The following is a 20123-nucleotide window of genomic DNA, read 5'->3' as shown; positions in this document are numbered from 1 at the left end:
TCATCATCTCACTAAGTATATGAATAACAATGAGTAACATTGAATATACCTTGAAGTTGATTTTACTTTCAACAGCTGTCTAATGTTTAGCCCTCTGGATATACATATACAAATTCAAACAATAGTAGACTGTCTGACGTCAAAATACATGTAAATTCCTCAGAATTTTGGTTAAATTCTTACCTTCACTTTTTACGTTTTTCGTTTTATAATTTTAAATTCAATATCAAGATGGTTTATATTTTCGATGCTATATTATTTTTCTTCTTCTTCTTGTGTCGCAATTTATTTCCATAGCGCCATTCGCTTTTAGTTCATGAAATCTTAATAAATAATGAAAAGAATATTGAAATAATAACATATAAACATTGAATAAATTGAATAAAAATAAAGAATTAACATTTTAGTAAGATACATTATATTGTAGAAAATTTTAGTTGTAGTGTAGGCAATGACGGATCACTACAACTTTGCCCGCCGTCGCAAATAAAATTTTATTTGCAATAAAATTTTATCACTGAATATATAACGGTAAGTATTTATAAGTCCATATCATCATCAGTCACAGTATTTGGTACTTCATCATTAAGAAGATTGTTCACTTCATTAATAGTAAGATGCTGCGAAGATATATCCTCAGATTTAGGAGGATAACGACTAAGTGTATCAGCGACAAAATTTTCCTTTCCCGACACATGGTCAAATTTTAAATCATACCTCTGTAACTTAAGTACCAGTATTGTGGTTCGGGAATCAAGATTCTTTAACGAGAACGCGTAAGTCGCAGCATGGTTATCACAATAAATAATAGTGGTTCTTCCCAAAATATAAGGTGAAAATCGTTCGCACAGGAATAAGATAGACAGTAGTTCAAGCTGGAATATAGACATTGAAAATTCGTGCAGCTTTAGTCTCCTACTGGCATACGCGAGTACTGTTACTTCATCTTGTTCTTCAGGATATTGACATAAATAGCCGGCAAGATTCTCTTTGCAGGCGTCGCTGAATATGTGGAACGGCAAGGAAAAATTTGGTTGTCCTAGTGCAGGAGTAGTAGTAGCTAGCTTTACAAAATTTCCTTTACAGATCTAATATCTCGTTACGTGGTACAAAATCAATCCATGTATATGTAGATAAGTTAACATCCAATGAACAACCATTAACAGCAAACAGATAAACGATAATGAACAATTAATAACTCATTTCGAGAAACGTTCTTGTTGTTTTGATAATTGGTAAACAAGAAAACACCGTAAACTGGTCTGCATTTTTCCAGGTAATGTGTCGACCTATCTTCTTTCTCTTTCGTTTACGATGCATCAACCTTAATTTGTCTTTATTCACTCGTTCTTTTCTCAACTCGCACTCCAAACCATCTTCCAATTTCTGTCTTTCCGTCTCAGTAGGTAAGCAAACTTTCTTTTTCTTTCTTTTACGCATTCCTGTCTTTCGGATTTTATCCTCATCTTTTCTACGTAGTTTCTTTACTTGATCATTAGGTAAGTAGCTTTTCCTTTTCTTTCTTTTACGCATTTCTATCTGTCGGATTTTATCCTCATTTTTCTTCCGTACTTTCTTCACTTGATCACATCGTTTCATCTTGACTGGTAACACACTTCTTGTGATATAGCACCTCGCACTTTTTGTTTTCCATCTCTTCTTCTTCCTGTGTGATAGCAACCATAGCCAGGTCATTGTCTTAATACTATTACATTTCCTCTCTATATATTTCTTTCTCTTCTGTACTATGGATTTCTTTCTTGTTCTATACGAGGACTTTCTTTCTTTGTTTTCTTTTAGGTTATTTCTTGTTTTCCGGTTCATTATTCTCTTTTGTTTATTCTTTTTGTAAACATCTGTTTCCTTCGACTTATATTTTTCTGCTTCATCTGTTTTTGTTTCCTTTCGGGTGTCAACCTCTTTCTTTGTCAAGATGTCATCTTCGTCAAAATTTGATTTCCTGTCACAATTTACTTCTTCAACACCCATATCTTCTTTTGACTTACTATCAACCTTTTCATCAAATTGTGCTTCATCTAATGTAGTTTTGCTTAATTGTTTGTCTAAATGGTCATTGATTTGTTTACCAACTTCTCCCATATTTTTCTGGTTCTTCTGGGTTTGGGTCGTAAACATGACTGTGTCTTTCTCCATTTCTCCATATTTCATTTTAAATTCACCTATAGAATTTTCCAGGTTTTCTAATTTGTAACTTTCACATGTGATTTCGGTCTTTTTGTCCAACCTATCTGTAACCAATTTCACGTCCTTCTTGACTTCTTGTTTTAGAGTTTCCATTTCTCGAGTCATATTATTTGCTAACGTCGTAATATCACTGGAAATTCTTTTCATGTCTTGATTCATGTTATCCATGTTTTTATTCATGTTTAACTCTAGTTGAGCTATTTGCTTTACTATCATCTGGATCATATCATTTGATATTCCTCCATTGTTACCACTCATTTCTTTTTCGGTGCCATTATTATTGTTAGTTGCCGTCTCAGTAGTTCCACTTGCGTTTGTTAATTCGGCATTCTTATTATTTCCAGTATTACCGATATGTCCACCTATTTCACTCTGGGTTCCTTCATTGGTCACACTCTCCATTAATATACTAATTTCCTCTTTAGGATTCCGTCGATCTGTCTCATTTTCAGTTTCCAATGCTTCTTCCACTTGCTTTCCATTACTATGAGGTTCTACTTCAATCATCTGCTTAGGTTCTGTTTCCGTCACCTGTACCGGAGTTTCAGGCACTTTGTTCAATTTACTTTCGTCTCCATCTTCAATGTCGACATACACTTCTCCTTCTTCATCCTCTGTCACGTTTTGAGTGTCACTTGGGCTTGGAAAATCTTTCTCTTCCTGACAGCTTGAGCACAGCCATTGTATCTTCTTCCCACTCAAATACGTGTACTGCTCATCTTCTAGTGCAATACATCTGAAATGGAACCATCCATTGCACACATCACAAGCAATAATCCTTTCCCTTATATCAGTTCTTCGTTTCGCATGTTTTTTATTCAAAACAACACTTAAATTACAACATTTACACTTAATTGTCCGTTCTTCGGTTCTCGACATTATATTTTCATTAAATTGATCCGGAGAGTTTCATCTTCCTTCGTCCTCAATGCCTACCACTCGACGTACACAATAATATAAATAAAACAAAGGTTGATATTTAACACAAGTTGAATTTACTATTATTTTATTCGCTCCCAACACAATAACATAATATGTTATCCTACATTCACAATCCACAAATAATCTTCGGCAGCCATGGTGTTTCTTCGAAATTTCTTACTTACAGAGTGTCATTCTATTCTTGTTCATGTACTTTATCTTTTTCGTAACTCTAAACAGCTAAACAATATACAGAAATTGCGATTTCTATCTTTTAAGTTTAATCCGGTGCGGTCAGGAACGTGTGAATCCGTATTCTCATAAATACAATTTCTATGAAAATTTAGAATTTCAGAAATCGCGTCGTCGTGTTTTCCTTATTTGGTTTCTTTATTCCTATTTTCTCTTGATTTTACCATTCGGTTTTCTTCTAAACAAAATAGTGGAACTTAAACTTGACACCCTATAATAATTTAGAAGTATTATTTCCCAATTGGCTTCAACCTGTATCCTGGCTGGTCGTCGCCATTTGTACTAAATCCTCCGCGCAACGTTGACATTTCATTTTCTTCCAGTTTACCTGTCCATAGCGTGGACTTAAGGTGAAACTAATCTAATTTGGCCCAGTGTTCTTAGTCGCCACCGCAGCAATCGCTACGGAAAATTTAAAATATGTTGTCCGGGAACGTAGTCGCGAAGATAAATGCCGACAGTGAACATATTTGGATTACTTCATACAGATAGACTTATCATGTGTTATTTATTAGCTATTCAATTCAAAAGTAAACAGAAACATATAATTACTATTAAAATAATATATGACTGTGAATTTTATGAAATTTTATATTATTTTCGATTATTCATGAACATACTAAAACATGAAACACACAAGATTAATATCATATCTAACGAAGTAAGTATTGCAGTAAGTAGCAGGTAATTGACAACAATAATTTATATATATAAATATGGCTAAATAGGACAGATTGTGGGCTTATTGCACGCAGTAGCATTTTTCTTTATTTAATGTGCTTAGATTTAGCTATAGTATGTTAACGCATATTGGCACAGTAGCGTAGGATATTAAATATATAGTAATGCTAGATGCTTCACGTAGTTTATGTATAATTAGTAGTAAATATAGTATCTTCTGTCGAATATTATATATTTGTAACCACATTTGTTATGTCTCATCTTCGTTTCAGGTATCCCATCCTCAACATACTATGCTGTTTAACCACGACTTGTAAGTATTCTTTTTATTTATTTACCATTTATATCCTTTCTTTTATTTATATTCTATTATTTTACTTTTATCAACTCATTTATTATTATCAATTGTATTTTATATATCTTCGCCGTACTTAATTACATATATGTATATATTCCTTTATTTATTTATTTATTTATTTATATCTCGCCGTATCCTTTTATTAATTCAATTTCTTAATGTCGTGTTACAGGTTAACGCAGCTAACTCAGGTGATACGCTGAAGTAAGAATGATGTAACTACAGAAGACAGAAATGTACATAAGAAGCAGCTCTAATGCATATTTAGATTGCAGTTGCTACGTGCATATTATAGTAATCAAACAACAGAAATTAGCTAAATTTGTATGCCACAATCTTTGTCAGTGCCATCATTTTTTAACTGCAGATTATACTAAACAGTAAGAATCAAATAAATGTGAATAAGTAACAGGATTGAACGAGGTATTCAGTCACAGCAAATTTAGTTGATCTGTTGATCGAGATAAGTATATAATTTACCTCATTTTACGAGTGGATAGCAGATAAGAGGAGGGAATGAAGATTCCACTCCCCGAACCGGTGGCTTCTTCAATGATACATAATTTTTGTTATCATCATCTCACTAAGTATATGAATAACAATGAGTAACATTGAATATACCTTGAAGTTGATTTTACTTTCAACAGCTGTCTAATGTTTAGCCCTCTGGATATACATATACAAATTCAAACAATAGTAGACTGTCTGACGTCAAAATACATGTAAATTCCTCAGAATTTTGGTTAAATTCTTACCTTCACTTTTTACGTTTTTCGTTTTATAATTTTAAATTCAATATCAAGATGGTTTATATTTTCGATGCTATATTATTTTTCTTCTTCTTCTTGTGTCGCAATTTATTTCCATAGCGCCATTCGCTTTTAGTTCATGAAATCTTAATAAATAATGAAAAGAATATTGAAATAATAACATATAAACATTGAATAAATTGAATAAAAATAAAGAATTAACATTTTAGTAAGATACATTATATTGTAGAAAATTTTAGTTGTAGTGTAGGCAATGACGGATCACTACAGAGTTAGTTAGTTAGTTAGTTTTTTTAGCGTCCATTAGCAGTTAGCCAGTTTTGTTCAGCTTATTAACCGCATTTGAACATTGGAGTAATAAAGAATACTGCCCTTAGGAGCAAAACATTAATGTATGCTGTATATCTGTGATTTCCACAATTCCAAATAATGTTTTCATTTTAATGAATATTTTACTTAATGCACCGTTATTTCAGAATTTGTTTCATAAGAGTACATTTTGTTTAGTCTATTACTGTACCGTACCTATTAGCTTTCATTGTAATAGTTTCAAAGATGATGAAGTCTGGTCATGTTTCTCATTAACTTGAGTTGTTTGTAATTATAATTCTTATTAAAGATTTAAATACTAAATCACGGTATACTTTTAGTGTATTTTAGTGCATTTCGCTCCCTTCGTAAAGAAAAGTTTAAAGTAAACAGCAGGGTTGGCTGTTTTTTTCAAAACAACCAACTGGTTTAAACCAAAAAAAAAAAAAAACCGAAAAATGCTTTAAATCGTATGAACTTCATGGTGACGTTTCCACATAACATACCATCTGCATTAATTTCATCTCCTTTTCACCTTTTAATCAAGGCGTCCCATGTTCAATTCTCGGTCGAACTACAACCCTTCTCTCAAGTGTAAACCAAGTAGCGATTCGGATGTCACTTTAAGCGAAAGCCTTCTTCTTACTTCGGCATTACATAAGGATGTTAAGCCTAAACACACGAAACGAAACCAAATTGTTTGCCCGAATGGGCCTCTTGTTTTATAAAGAAGCCACGGTTGCATAAATATATTGATAGAAATTAGCAAAATTTATCGACTGCCTATGTAGCTTCCAACATTAGCTTTGATTGGACTTTCAGTTTTAATTTAATTGAATGATATCTACATACTAAATTTGCAATTTTATACCTCAGTTTTGTCATACTGATTATGATACGTTGACCATAAACTTCTAGGCCTACATGCCAAGCAATAGCGATACTTTTCCGTTACTGCTTTGCATTGACTAGTGCTGTTGAATTTTTGTGACATTTGCGGTTTTCGGTTTTTGAGAAAACCGGTTTTCTGAAAACCGAAAACCGCAAATGCGGTTTTCAAAACCGAAACCGCAAAAGCGGTTTTCAAAACCGAAACCGAAAAAGCGGTTTTCAAAACCGAAACCGCAAATGCGGTTTTCAAAACCGAAACCGAAAAAGCGGTTTTCAAAACCGAAACCGCAGAAGCTTTTTTCGAAAGCGAAAGCCGCCCGAAACCGTGTTTGCGGTTTTATGAACGAAACCTTGTTTGTCCTTTTCAAAGCAGAAACAATGTTTGATGTTTTTAATTACACCTTTTAACAATTGTGAAAGCATTTATTGGTCGAGACAATTGTATTGATTTATGTCTGTGTTTTAACTTTATTTATTTGCTCCAAGACTATTATGGTAATATATGCAGCACTGTGCGAAAGGGATTGTTCGATGGTTGTACAAGTCACAGATAAATTAGGGTTGCAATATTTTAAAGTCAGAAAAGTGGGGAGTTCTAAACCGTAAGTACTGATGTGAACTTGTGTTTTACAAATACTGACCTTGGATCCTTCGCACTTTTTTTTTTAAAGATACTTCTTTGATGACACTTCCAATGTACTTTTCGGCTGCAGGGAAGCAAACTGGACCCCACCTGATTTTCATATATTTTGTAAATTAGACCACGAGGAACACGAATCTGTAGGAATTTTGACATTCCGAATTTCGGAACTCGAGATATTCGAACATAAAGTGACCACGGAAGCAAACTGGACCAAAATTATTTTTTATATATTTTGTAAACTAGACCATGAGGAACACGAATCTGAAGGAATTTTGACATTCCGAATTTCCGATCTCGAGATATTCGAACATAAAGTGACCACGGAAGCAAACTAGACCCCACCTTATTTTTATATATTTTGTAAAGTAGACCACTAGAAACACGAATCTGAAGGAATTTTGACATTCCGATTTCCCGAACTCGAGATACTAGAACTTATACAGTAGTTTTACATAGTATGTATAAAATTTACGAAGAAAGTTCTGTCGCTTTTTGACCTATCACCTTAGAGCATCGATATGTCACCTAAGACCAGGGGTGTAGCCAGCAGGTTTCTGTAGGAGGGGCTCGTCGTTTTTGAAGGGGGGCGAGCTACAATCTAAAAAAAAAGATGTGTTGCAGCTAGTGTTTTTGAAGCCTGAAAAAAACTGGAAAATTTTGGTTTTCTTCCAGAAAACAAAAAACACTGCTTTTAGCTGATTCTTCTTCTTCTTCTTACTATTACTATTATTATTATTATTATTATTATTATTATTATTATTATTATTATTATTATTATTATTATTATTATTATTAATAATAATAATAATAGTAATAATAATAATAATTTCATAAATTATATTACATATAGTTTGTATTATGTTTAACCAAGAACTACTGCCCCCGACCAAACATTATACCTTTGTTCATAACTATTTCAATACACAGAACCGATCTATAAAGGTAAACAAGAAAGTTCTATCGCTTTCTCACCCACCACCATTCATATGTCACCTAACACGTATCTGGAAGATTAAGAATACATCGACAACCTTCTGCAAACGTTCTGGAAGGCCATTTATTCCATCGCTGTAGAGGTTGGTGTTCCGTGAAGCGAAGGAGGTATCAAGTGCATTTTGCACCTCTACTTGGGATTCTAGTTGGCATCCTTTAAAGGTGATTGTCCAAGGAAGGGAACAGATGATAATCGGACCGTGCAATGTCCAGTGAGTATGGCGTATACAATAGTGTTTCCTATCCAAGGCGTAAAATGGTGTCCCGGGTCATCCTAGCCACGAGGAGCTTAGCGTTGTCCTGTAACATAAGGACCCCTTTGGGATTCAGAAGTGCTGGCTCCAGAGTTTTGAGTTTCTCTTGAACACTGCTCAACTGCTGACAGTACACAGTTGATTGATGCGATGACCAGCTGGTAACAGTTCCCGATGCACGATGCCGCGAGCAGTTCATAAACACACAGGAGGACTTTCTTCTGGTGTAGTGCTGGTTTCGGCTGTCTTGGAACCGTTCATGGGATGCTAACCAATTATGACGGCACCGTGGAACTTCGTACAGGACCCATTTCTCATCACATGGCAACACCTTGTCCAGAAATGGCTCCTTCCTCAGACGAGACAGCAAAGAAACACAGGTCTCTGCTTGCGTTGCCTTTTGACCCGGAATCAAGTTATGTGGGACCCATCGACCCAACTTCTAGTGTTTTCTCAGTTGATGAAGGTGCTGTTGAATGGTTTCGCCACTCACACTGAATTGTCCCCATGCCGTAAGCGTCGGTGGACCACAAATGGGCAATTAGCGACATCTCGCCAAACATTGGCGGCGCCGCAGCGACGATTCCCGGTGGCCCCTCTACCGTTTTGAAAATTATACCACCAGCGGCAGAGACGCGACAAAGCGCCAACGAACCACAAAATTACTCCCCCAAAATGTTAAATCGGCTATATGTGTGATTTAGTTACATTAAGGTGAGTCTAAAAAACACTTTAAAAAGTATCAAAAAATTACCCCGCAGGGGACTCAAACCACCAACCTTATGATTACTAGGCAAGTGTTCTTGCTAGTAGTCCTCCACGAAGGCGATGAAGGAAACGTCGCTTGTAAAGGGATAAATCGTTAAGATCTTTTTAATTGGGTAAATCAGAGTGCTCCTTTAACCGTGTATATTCGACGATAACTGTTTGGAATTAGATAAAATGTGTGTAATTTTGTAACAAAATCACGCGTGTCTATTTACTTTATTTCATAGTTCTCCCATACTCACTTTCTAATGATCGACGACAGTTGCCATCTAAATTCATGCAATTATCGCACTTATCTCAAGATTTTTCACTTCATGATGTTGAGGCAGAGGTTATTCTTGACCCCCGGAGCTCACTTTAGGAACAATTCTCAAGGAAAAAATAATATATAATAATAACCGCATGCACATGACTGGCGATAGTTCGTGTTGGCTTCTTCACGATTCTTCGCAAAGAATCTAAGAAGTGCGGACCAAAACAAAGTTCTCGCTGGTCGCTGCTACGCGGTGGTAACTTCAACACCCCGACACGAGATATATGTTTCGACTTGACGAAACCCTGCCGCCAGTGAGGGCCAATTATCGCAGACCTCCACAAAAAGCGACAGAACTTTCTTGGTTACTTTTATACATAAGACTGATTTTCTTTGAAATTGCACTTAATTTATTTAAGATTTTCTGACAAAAATGTTATTTATTATTCGTGACGAAAAAGACATAATTATTTTATTAACAGCTATATCTCACTTACTGTTTTACGAAATAGCATTTAAAAAAGCGAATGAATTCCAAACTGAAAAACTGAATAAAAACGTTGATTTTCACCAAATTTTCTATCTGATAAAAAGTTTTCTTAAAACACTAATTACAGCATATAAATAATATAATGTACTTACGATTTAGTACCATTGTTTTATGATAGAATTTATAGTACCTTGTCAAAACGTTTGTCTTCAAACTGTCAAATACAAATCGCCGTAAATTGTGTAATCTGCTGTCACAAAAAGTATACCATACTATTTTCGGATGGCTATAAGGAAGAAATACCATACTATTTTGTGATCGGTATGGTAAAATACTATTTTTCCATACTATTTTACCGTAAATTATTAATTATATGTAAACTTTGTTATTTTTAAATGACTGAAGCGAAGTAATCTCACGATGATGTTTTAACATCTGGCCATTAGGAGTGCCAGGAAATCATTTGGGGGGGCTGGCCCCGATGGGCCCTCCGTGGCTACATCCCTGCCTAAGACGTACCTGGAAGATCAAAAATAGTACCCATCAGTATCAACGACCTTCTCCCAACGTTCGGGGTGGGCATGGATTCCATCGCGGTAGAACTTGGTTTACCGTGAAGCGAAGAAGGTATCAAGTGTATTTTGCACTTTTACTACGGAGTTTAACTGGAGTTCTCTAAGGTGAGTGTCCAAGGAATGGAACAGGCGATATTCGGACGGTGCAATGTCCGGGGAGTATGGCGGTTGCAATAGTGTTTCCCATCCAAGGCGTAGGATGGTGTCCCGGATCAATCTAGCCATGTGGGGCTTAGCGTTGTCCCGTACCGAGAAAACCCCTTAGCGATTGAGAAGTGCTGGCTCCAGAGTTTTGAGTTTTTCTTGAGCACGGCTCAACTGCTGACAGTAAACAGTTGCATTAATGTTCTGCTCTGACTAGCCGGTAACAGTTCCCGATGCACGATGTCACGAGCAGTCCACCAAACACACAGCAGGACTTTCTGCTGCATTACTGGTTTCAGCTGTTTTGGAACCAGTTCATGGGATTTTAACCAATGATGACGACGCCATGGAGCTTCTCATCACATGTCAACATCCACTCCAGAAATGGCTCCTTTCTCAGACGAGACAGCAAAGAAACACAGGTGTCTGCTCGCGTAGCCTTCTGGCCCAGAGTTAATTCATGTGGGACCAATAGACTCAAATTGTACTGCTTCCCAAGTTGATGGAGGTGCTGCCGGATGGTTTCTCCACTCACATTGAATGTTAGCCCCAGTTTCTCACAGGTCCCTCCGCTGTTCGCCTCAATTGCTACCTGAAGATTTTCATTTTGTACATGTGTTGGTCTTCCGGCACGTGGTGCGTCTTTCGTGAGTGTTTTGTCAGCGTCCTTAAACTTTCTAAATCACCCTTGCACTGTCTGCGTAATCACGACACCCTCACGAAAGGCCTGAGATATCTTCCGCCCCGCTGCAGTGGCGTTTGACCCAAGTTTGAACTCGTACAGCATACACGCCCTTATGACGCTCTGTGGAGGTTCCATATTCACTCTGTCCTTACACAAGTTCACGTTGTAACTGAACTGCCACAGGCAGGTAGAGTGTTGGATATACCCACACCAACATCTGACCTTCGCCTTTTCTCCATTCGCATTCAACTCACGGTGTGAGGATCAATTGAACACAGACCTCCACAAAAAGCGACAGAACTTTCTTGGTTACCTTTATATATCTCACAGGACATAATATTTTTCGTATAGAGAATATATCTATATTAAACTTAAAGTTTTAATATCTCGAGTTCCGGAAGTCGGAATGTCAAAAATCCTTCAGATTCGTGTTCCTTGTGATCTAGTTTATGAAATATATAAAAAATCAGAGGTGTAGCGGTTAAGATTGTCAGAGTTGTAGCGGTTTACGTTGAATATGCCAAGACTTTATCCATTAAATTGTCTTAGATTTTTCTTCAATCCCAAAATGCGGGTGGTTTTTCGTGATTAAGATCTTTTATTACTCTTTCACCTTGTTTTTAAACAGTACTGCCACTCTTTCTTATGTTAACAAAAAAACACCACCTCCCTTTCTTAAAAAAAAGAAAAGAAAAAATTGATCGCAATACACAATTTTATTGTTGATTTGTTGCACTCCGATAAATGAGAATGTTGTGGTTTTGCATGTGTTGACTGGTTTCCTATCGCAAGTCCCAGACACCTGCAATAGTTCATACGTGAAGGGAACACCGATCATATTTTATTCTATATCTTTTTACTTCCCAATAACGATAGCCGTGCCTCTTTGTGAGAAACTGCAACTTATTTTTTTTTATTCTGCCAATTGTAAAAGTATACTAAACAAGAATTTCCCTACACATTAAGACATTTTAAGAAAAAATATCTTCTTTCCCCTCTGCAAATTTTGAGCATTTTTTTCCTCCATCTGGCAACTGTGGGTCGAAGATGGGAAAGATTCTTTGCTGTTTTCTCGTCGTTACTTGACATTAGTGCTGTCGAATTTTTGTGACTTTTGCAGTTTTCGTTTTTTGAGAAAACCGGTTTTCTGAAAACCGAAAACCGCAAAAACGGTTTTCAAAACCGAAACCGCAAAAACGGTTTTTAAAACCGAAACCGCAAAAACGGTTTTCAAAACCGAAACCGCAAATGCGGTTTTCAAAACCGAAACCGCAAAAACGGTTTTCAAAACCGAAACCGCAAATGCGGTTTTCAAAACCGAAACCGCAAAAACGGTTTTTAAAACCGAAACCGCAAAAACGGTTTTCAAAACCGAAACCGCGAAAACGGTTTTCAAAACCGAAACCGCAAATGCGGTTTTCAAAACCGAAACCGCAAAAACGGTTTTTAAAACCGAAACCGCAAATGCGGTTTTCAAAACCGAAACCGCAAATGCGGTTTTCAAAACCGAAACCGCAAATGCGGTTTTCAAAACCGAAACCGCAAAAACGGTTTTCAAAACCGAAACCGCAAATGCGGTTTTCAAAACCGACATTTCGGTTTTATGAAATTTCACTTTTTTCAAAAACCGGTTTTCGGTTTTTTCAAAAACCGATTTCGACAGCACTAGCATTGACACAGGATTTTCTCAATGGCTAAGGCGGGAGTTTCCCGATTTTAATATAATTCTGTATAATGGTTTTATTTGTGCAACTGTGTATCTTTTTGTCCTTCTGAAATGACTCTTGACAATTATATTAACAAGTATGTCAAGATCAGTACAACGTATTTTTTATCAGGAGTCCTTCGTGAGTCGGCAGACTCATCGCATTTGTGGCCGATAGTCCCGGTTTTGAGTCCAAATGGAGAATAATTTCTCTCGAATGTAAGCCGAGAAGCGGTTTGGATTCCGCTTTACGCTTATGTGACTCCTTCCAGCATAACCTCGTTGCTGCATAAAACACCAAGGTAAAACAAACTTGTTTCTGTCCATATGTAATGCAAATACATAGATCAAATTATTTAAACAAAAAAAAACCTGGTTTAAACAAAAAAAAAACTGGTTTAAACCAAATACAATCTGTTTTTTTTTTTTTTTTTCAATAAAAACCATGGTTTTTGCCAACCCTGGTAAACAGTATGTTCAACATTACCCCAACCACTGGGGCAATCCCGAACATAAGTACATTTTTAAAACATCTCACTGATTTGTGGAAGAATGCTATTTTTGACTTTCCTCTGCTCTTTAGTAAACAGCAAAACTCCAAGCTTTCTATACACAAGAAATCTTAATTTTATATCTAAAAACTAAAGAGTCATTTAATACCCCGGTCTCCCCTATCACCCAACCCAAAACCCAAGATTAAAATTTAAACATATTAAACAATAGCACTTAGAAACTACTATCACCTAAAATTAAATTATTAAAAAAAAAAAAAAAAAAAAACAAGAACAACAATTACTACTACAACTTATGCCACGTGTACAGCTGAAAAATTTGTGATGATGTTACTATATATAGGCTATCCATAAATAAGATTTCTAGTTAAGCTTATTTTCTATCTTGTGATTCCGAAATGCTTAATACCTTTCTCCGCATAGAAAGTCACTAACGATTTTTCCACAATTTTTTTCATTACTGGTCCGCTGTATACAATCTGGAAACATTCTGCCATAATACATGACGAGGCTAATGATCAGTACCGTGCCGAGGGTGGGCTAACGGGGCGTTGGCCCCGGGTGTCGAAGTAAAGGGAGCGCAAAATTCGGGAGAGAAAAAAGGAAAAAAGAGAGGAAAAATTACTGGGAATCAAGGATCTTATAAATAGAGGATCTGCCCTTACAATAAAATCTTGAAGCCATACGTCACAGTTTCGCCATCCCTACTCTGCCCACTCCGCCCAATAGGATTGCAATGTTTTGAGCCAACAAACATGGCGGAAACGAAAGTAGCCAATCAGACGATGTCGAAAACGAGAGTAGCCAATCAAACGTGCCGATGCTCGGTTGTTTTTTGGCTTCATTATTTAATAGGATGAAGATATATATGGGGCGGATCCTCTATTTTATAAGATCCTTGCTGGGAATATATGTATGGGGACGCCGTCGTATACTCTCGCCCTGGGCGCTGATTTTCCACGGCACGGCACAGCTAATGATTGCTTCTGTGACTGTCAAAATTAAATTTATATTGTAATTAATACTAATATCTAGTTGCTAACGCGCGTGCCTTTGGCGCGCATGGTCCTGAATTCGATCTCCGATGGGAGAATATTTTACGCATTGCGGTGGTTCGGATTCCATTTTAAACTGTAGAACACGTCTCACATAGCTTTGATGCATAAAAGGAATACTAAACTTAATACTACTACTACTACTACTACTACTACTACTAATAATAATAATAATAATAATAATAATAATAATAATAATAATAATAATAGAAATCTCATTAGGGCGTTGGAGTGTAGATAGCTTGAGATTTCCTTGAAAGATAACTTATATTTTAAATAGAACACAATATTTTTTCGTGCTGTCTCATATCATGATTATTTGAACCAACATGACAAATCTCATGTAATTATCTATATATATAAAAGAGAACGCACAAATCCTTTGTTCCCTCATCACACTAATACGGCTGAACCAATTTCTTTCATTTTTGGGGGGTTATTAGGATTTGGACCCTAGATGGTTTTTATCATATCACTTTAATTTTCAATTAGCAGTGTCTTGAGATAATTGACCATTCAAGTGTCCATAACGTACAAATCCTTTGTTAGTTCATCATAGGTAAAAATAAACGTATTTATATGCAACCCGCATGACCGTGTCACTCGGCGGGTTAACATAAATGACAGGCGATATAATGTTAACATTTACTGCAATCTACTATGGTTTTTATCATATCACTTGAAAGCGAAAAAGTAAAAATTATCTAAGTAACAAAGTTTATTGCGTTCCGGGGTGACCGCAGCGAAGCGGGGTGAACGCTGCTAGTTTCAGATAAAATAGCTACATGTAAAACGTTTATTTATTTATTTTTTTGTTTTTCCAAACATAAAATGAAATTTGGCTCATATTTGACTCCTAAGGCAAGACGACGTATCTGGTGAGATTTGATAGGATTTGTATAACGCAACGTATTTAGCCTCTGTGAACTTTTCCTGTTCATTTCTCATATTAGTAGGTACTTACTGTCAACAGTGACTTGACATTATTATTATTATTATTAAGGCAACAATGTAGGGGTATTATGGGGGATCTGTTTCATCCGATTATCGTTGTAAAGTGGAATATGTTGTTATTTTCACCCTCCCTTCCTCCAAAAATCCGAGTTGCACATTTGTAATCAGCAAATATCTGATTTTGTAATGTGATAAAAAGTATTATTTAGTAACGTTCTGTAATCGTTTTACTCTTGCAGCAAATGATAGCGGCTACTTCAAAGAAGAAATTGCACCAATAGCACTTAAAATTAAGAGGAAGGATGTTGTTATGGATACAGATGAACATCCAAAGCCAGCAACTACTTTAGAAGGATTGGCAAAACTTCCCCCGGTATTTAAAAAAGATGGAAAAGTGACTGCAGGATCGGCATCGGTATGTTACTCAAGTTAATTCTGTTGTGTTATAAATATTCAATACAATATGCTAAATATATATATATATATATATATATATATATATATATATATATATATATATATATATATATATATATATATATATATATATATATATATATATATATATATATATATATATATATATATATATATAATTATTAATATAAATACTCTTATGGTACATATTATTTTTCTAAAGTTATCATACAATTTTTATTATATTTCTGCTTCTGAGTGGCTAGTAGATGTTTTCTGTTCTAAGTTGGGTAAATTTTATATTTTCCAATTCGATGAATGTGTAGAAGATAAATGAAAGAAATACTGCAGGCCTTCAGTTTACTTCTGGAAAACTTTAATAAGTTACTCCCTAATTTGATGGAAACGTAGAAAAGAAATGAAAGCTATATTACTTCTCTTTGCTAGAATAATACAAAGAAATTAGTATTTTACAAACAATCTATTTTTCGAACAATCGTATACATCTGAATGACTATAGATTCATACTATGTTGTATTCTACGCAACAAATCCAAATTCAATTTACAATATTGTTTTATATTTAAAAGGAATCAATTATGTAAACTAGAAAATATAATAATAATTGAACAATTCTAAAAATAACAACTACAATCTGTAATTCAACTGTAGGCCGTATATGTCTTATAACTTTGATGCCTTAACTTCACAGAAATGAAATCTTTGGATGTTGTCATATTAGAATTTAGATTACAATAGTATAGACATACACAAAATAAAAACACAGTTACCCTGTTTACTAAAACGTCACATATTCGAAATTATCCAGAATTTTGTAGTTAGAGGATCCAATGGAAATGAGAGAATTTCACAAATTATCTGTAAAATATCTCCGCACACATTTCTGATATGTAATTGAAGGGACATGTGTTGAGAGGTGTCATAGGGATGTATGTGAATATATGAATGATCACATATGAATACTAAGCGTGTGGTCTATACAGTTCTATGTGGTTCGTTAGCATGTAAAAAAATAAATAAAATAAGCACCAAGCAGAAGAACTTAAGTGTGCTTTTACAATATTTTTAAATTCATAAGCCAATCACATTACTCTAATTGTTAATTAACTTTAATGAATTGTATAATCTAAACAGGTACCGTAAACTGGGTATACTTTGGCCCATTTTTTAAATGTTCAAAATTCCTATTTTAATATCTCCTAGGACTAGGGAGGTAATTTAATGACATTTCTCCTTGTTAAAATGCAATACTTTGGCTTTCTTTTGAAGTCAGTAAACACTCAGTGTGACCAAGAATGATGATTATAGTTCCAATTTTTTGATGCCATACAAAATTTTTCATGATTGGGGTAACTTTAGCCCATTTGTCAAAATGACTAATTAATACATGAAAGTATTATTGTAGCACTGTGTTTAAGGAGAAGAAGTCAAGAACAGGGTATTATAAACATATTGGTAAAATTATCAATATTTTTACTCAGTTTCAATCGATCGAGAAATATCGTCTGATGAAGATATTTGTATTCTACTTAGGTGAATACGAAACATATATATATATATAAGCTACAATTGCAAACATAGGGGTGAAATCATTTGTTCAATTTACAGGCAAACAAACATATCGTTCAATGAAAATCTCTCTAAGTGGATGAATACTTAACATCCGAAAATAAGAGCACCATATTCTTCATTGCGGTAAAGTACAATACTGATTAGTTTTACGAAGAAATTTCTTACAATTCAGACACTGTATAATATCCTCTTTTAGAAGCTAGTAGGGGGTTAATCTTCCTTATTACATCGCACCATGTGTAGACCATTTCATCTTTAATATTGGACCATTACTAACACAGAAAATATGGGCCAATGTTGCCCAAAAATTGAGCCAATGTTACCCGACGTAATTAAATGCTTAATAGTTTGTGCGTAATTGAACAAATATTTAAGGCGTTGGCTTATCAATATTCGCTAATGAACATGTTTTTATATTTTACTTACTTGTGCATTCAGGATGTGTCACTTTAATGCAATAAACAAAAGTTGTCTTGTCTTGTCTTGGTCACCTCCAAGGAGCAAGGGCGCCGATTCTGGGGGGCCGAGGGGGCCAGGGTCCCCCAAAGCTCATGTGGGTACCCGCATTCTATTTATGAGTATACAATATTTGGCATGATTTGAATGCAATTTGTCTTAAAATCCTCATATATATGCCTTCTGCATCTGAATGACCCCCCCAAATTTACAGAGAAATCAGCGCCCTTGCCAAGGAGGTGTTTTTACTGGTGCAGATGTTGAAATTCGTCTCGCCAACAACACTAGAAAAGTGTTTTCACTAATTTGAACAAAAGTTGTGGAACTTGAAATATAATAAATGTTTACTTGCTAACAATTGCTAGCATTTTGCTTCCCACGTTCCGGAAACAAATCACTAGCGCCAATATTCATATGTTCTCAATGTTGTAATACTTCCATCCACAACTTTTCTTACTGATAGAAACCATAATAACCATGTAGAAAGAAATCAAATCTTTCTCTTCCTTTCGGCTAAAGTTGCCTTTAAAGGGCCAAAGTATACCCATTACGGTACGTGTAAATCATGATCATCAATCCTATTGCTATCTACTAATTCTTCTTTTACAATATTTTCGAAAATTAATTTAAAATCTTACAGACAGGAAAAAATTCATAATATAGTTAAGGAAATGTAAAGTTTGTGAATGCTGACTAATGTTTTATTGTGGCTCTTTGCTAATATTATTTTATTTTAAGGGTATTTGTGATGGAGCTGGTGCCGTTATTATAGCCAGTGAAGAAGCTTGCAAAGAATACAATCTAAAACCATTGGCACGCCTTGTTGGTTACGGCATTGCGGGTGTTGAACCAACAATCATGGGCATTGGACCTGTCCCTGCAATCCAGAAGGTTCTCAAGATTTCAGGAAAAGAACTTAAGGACATTGACTTAGTTGAGGTAATCATAGTTCACCTTGTTCTTATGTTGTTTATTTTATGTGACTTTTAGTTACTAAACTTGTATTTTTTCCGTTCTCTTGATTAGAAGATACTGAATGTTTCGTGTCCTTATATAACTAAAATAAGAACCAACATGTCAAATATTGATAAAATTACAACTTATTTCATGAAAATAAATTATTTACTTTCATAAATATGGCAGTATCAAGTCATTATTATCGGCCCACAGACACCAACATAGCACATTAAGGTTTTTGATCATTAATAGACCGTCTTCAGGGTGCAGAGAAGAAAAGAAAGAATAAAAATACAAAACGTCTTTTGTTAGTTTAATTGGTGATATTTGATAACGTTTACTGACAGGCGAGTAGCCAGATTAATATCAAGTAAGAATTTGATGTGAAAGAAGAAAACGATAAGAGGGCACACAGAAAACGTAGATTGGTATAGGGGAAGAAGACTTAGCTTGGTGCAAGGTAGATATGACGAAAAGATGGGAAATTTAATGTAAATTATCCTGTAATTAAGTTAGTAATATATATATATATATAGAACCAGCTGGAGCTGAAGTGTGGTTGGGAAAACTACCACACACTTTGTTTATTTATTGTAAAAATGTTTCTTTTTAGTTTAACGTCTCATGATTATGCTCGGAGGCTAAGGAAGATGGTGATAATGATAGCTATAAACGAAGTGAAGGAACGAAGATAGAAGCAGAAAACGGGAGAACTCTCAAGAAAGCCCACGCACACGATATTTGTCTACTAGAAAGCCCATTTGGCGCGAGCTGGGATCGAACTAGAGACCAACATACACCAGAAACGTGCTCTATCGCTGATCCACCGTGGATTGGTTAGACACGTTGCTTTAAACCATAAAAGATTAAAATCGATCTCTGACTTTATGTGCCAGCCTCATCATACAATTATTGTTAAACTATGAATGATACGCTATTTGATCATCCTATCAAAAGTAAGTAAACCGGTATGTACACAAGCACCCAGAAATACAGAAAAGCTTTTTTGTGTGATTTGTCTTTGGTAAAAGCTGGATTTTGTGGGAAAATAATGGGTTTTGGGGGTTTTTAAGCTTTTTTTTTTTTTTTACTTAACTATTACCATTTCTTTCCTCAGTAGATGGTAAAAATAGTTAACTAAGATATTTTAAGCATATTGATAAATGAGAGATGAGATTAGGTAAAGTGGTGGAATGCCGATCACTTAAGGGAAAATGCATGAGGAGGAGAAACTACTAGTTGTAGGGTAGTAATTAATGTAAAAATGTATTTATCGAGCCTTT

General features: G+C 35.2%; 1 protein-coding gene across 1 annotated transcript in view; it reads left to right on the top strand.

Moving 5' to 3' along the window:
• Nucleotides 1-20123, top strand: part of LOC145673155 (3-ketoacyl-CoA thiolase, mitochondrial-like) — a 50208-nt gene that overhangs the window by 21963 nt on the left and 8122 nt on the right. The window contains exons 5-6 of the mRNA XM_081742582.1: nt 15658-15833; nt 18622-18822. Of these exons, the coding sequence (XP_081598708.1) occupies nt 15658-15833; nt 18622-18822 (377 nt within the window). The remainder of the gene's footprint in view (nt 1-15657; nt 15834-18621; nt 18823-20123) is intronic.

The sequence above is a fragment of the Thermobia domestica genome, chromosome 16, assembly GCF_964235325.1.
Source record: "Thermobia domestica chromosome 16, izTheDome1.hap1.1, whole genome shotgun sequence".
Classification (NCBI taxonomy): Eukaryota; Metazoa; Arthropoda; class Insecta; order Zygentoma; family Lepismatidae; genus Thermobia; species Thermobia domestica.
Note: the sequence above shows the minus strand (reverse complement) of the source record. Positions and strands in the feature narration are given on the sequence as shown.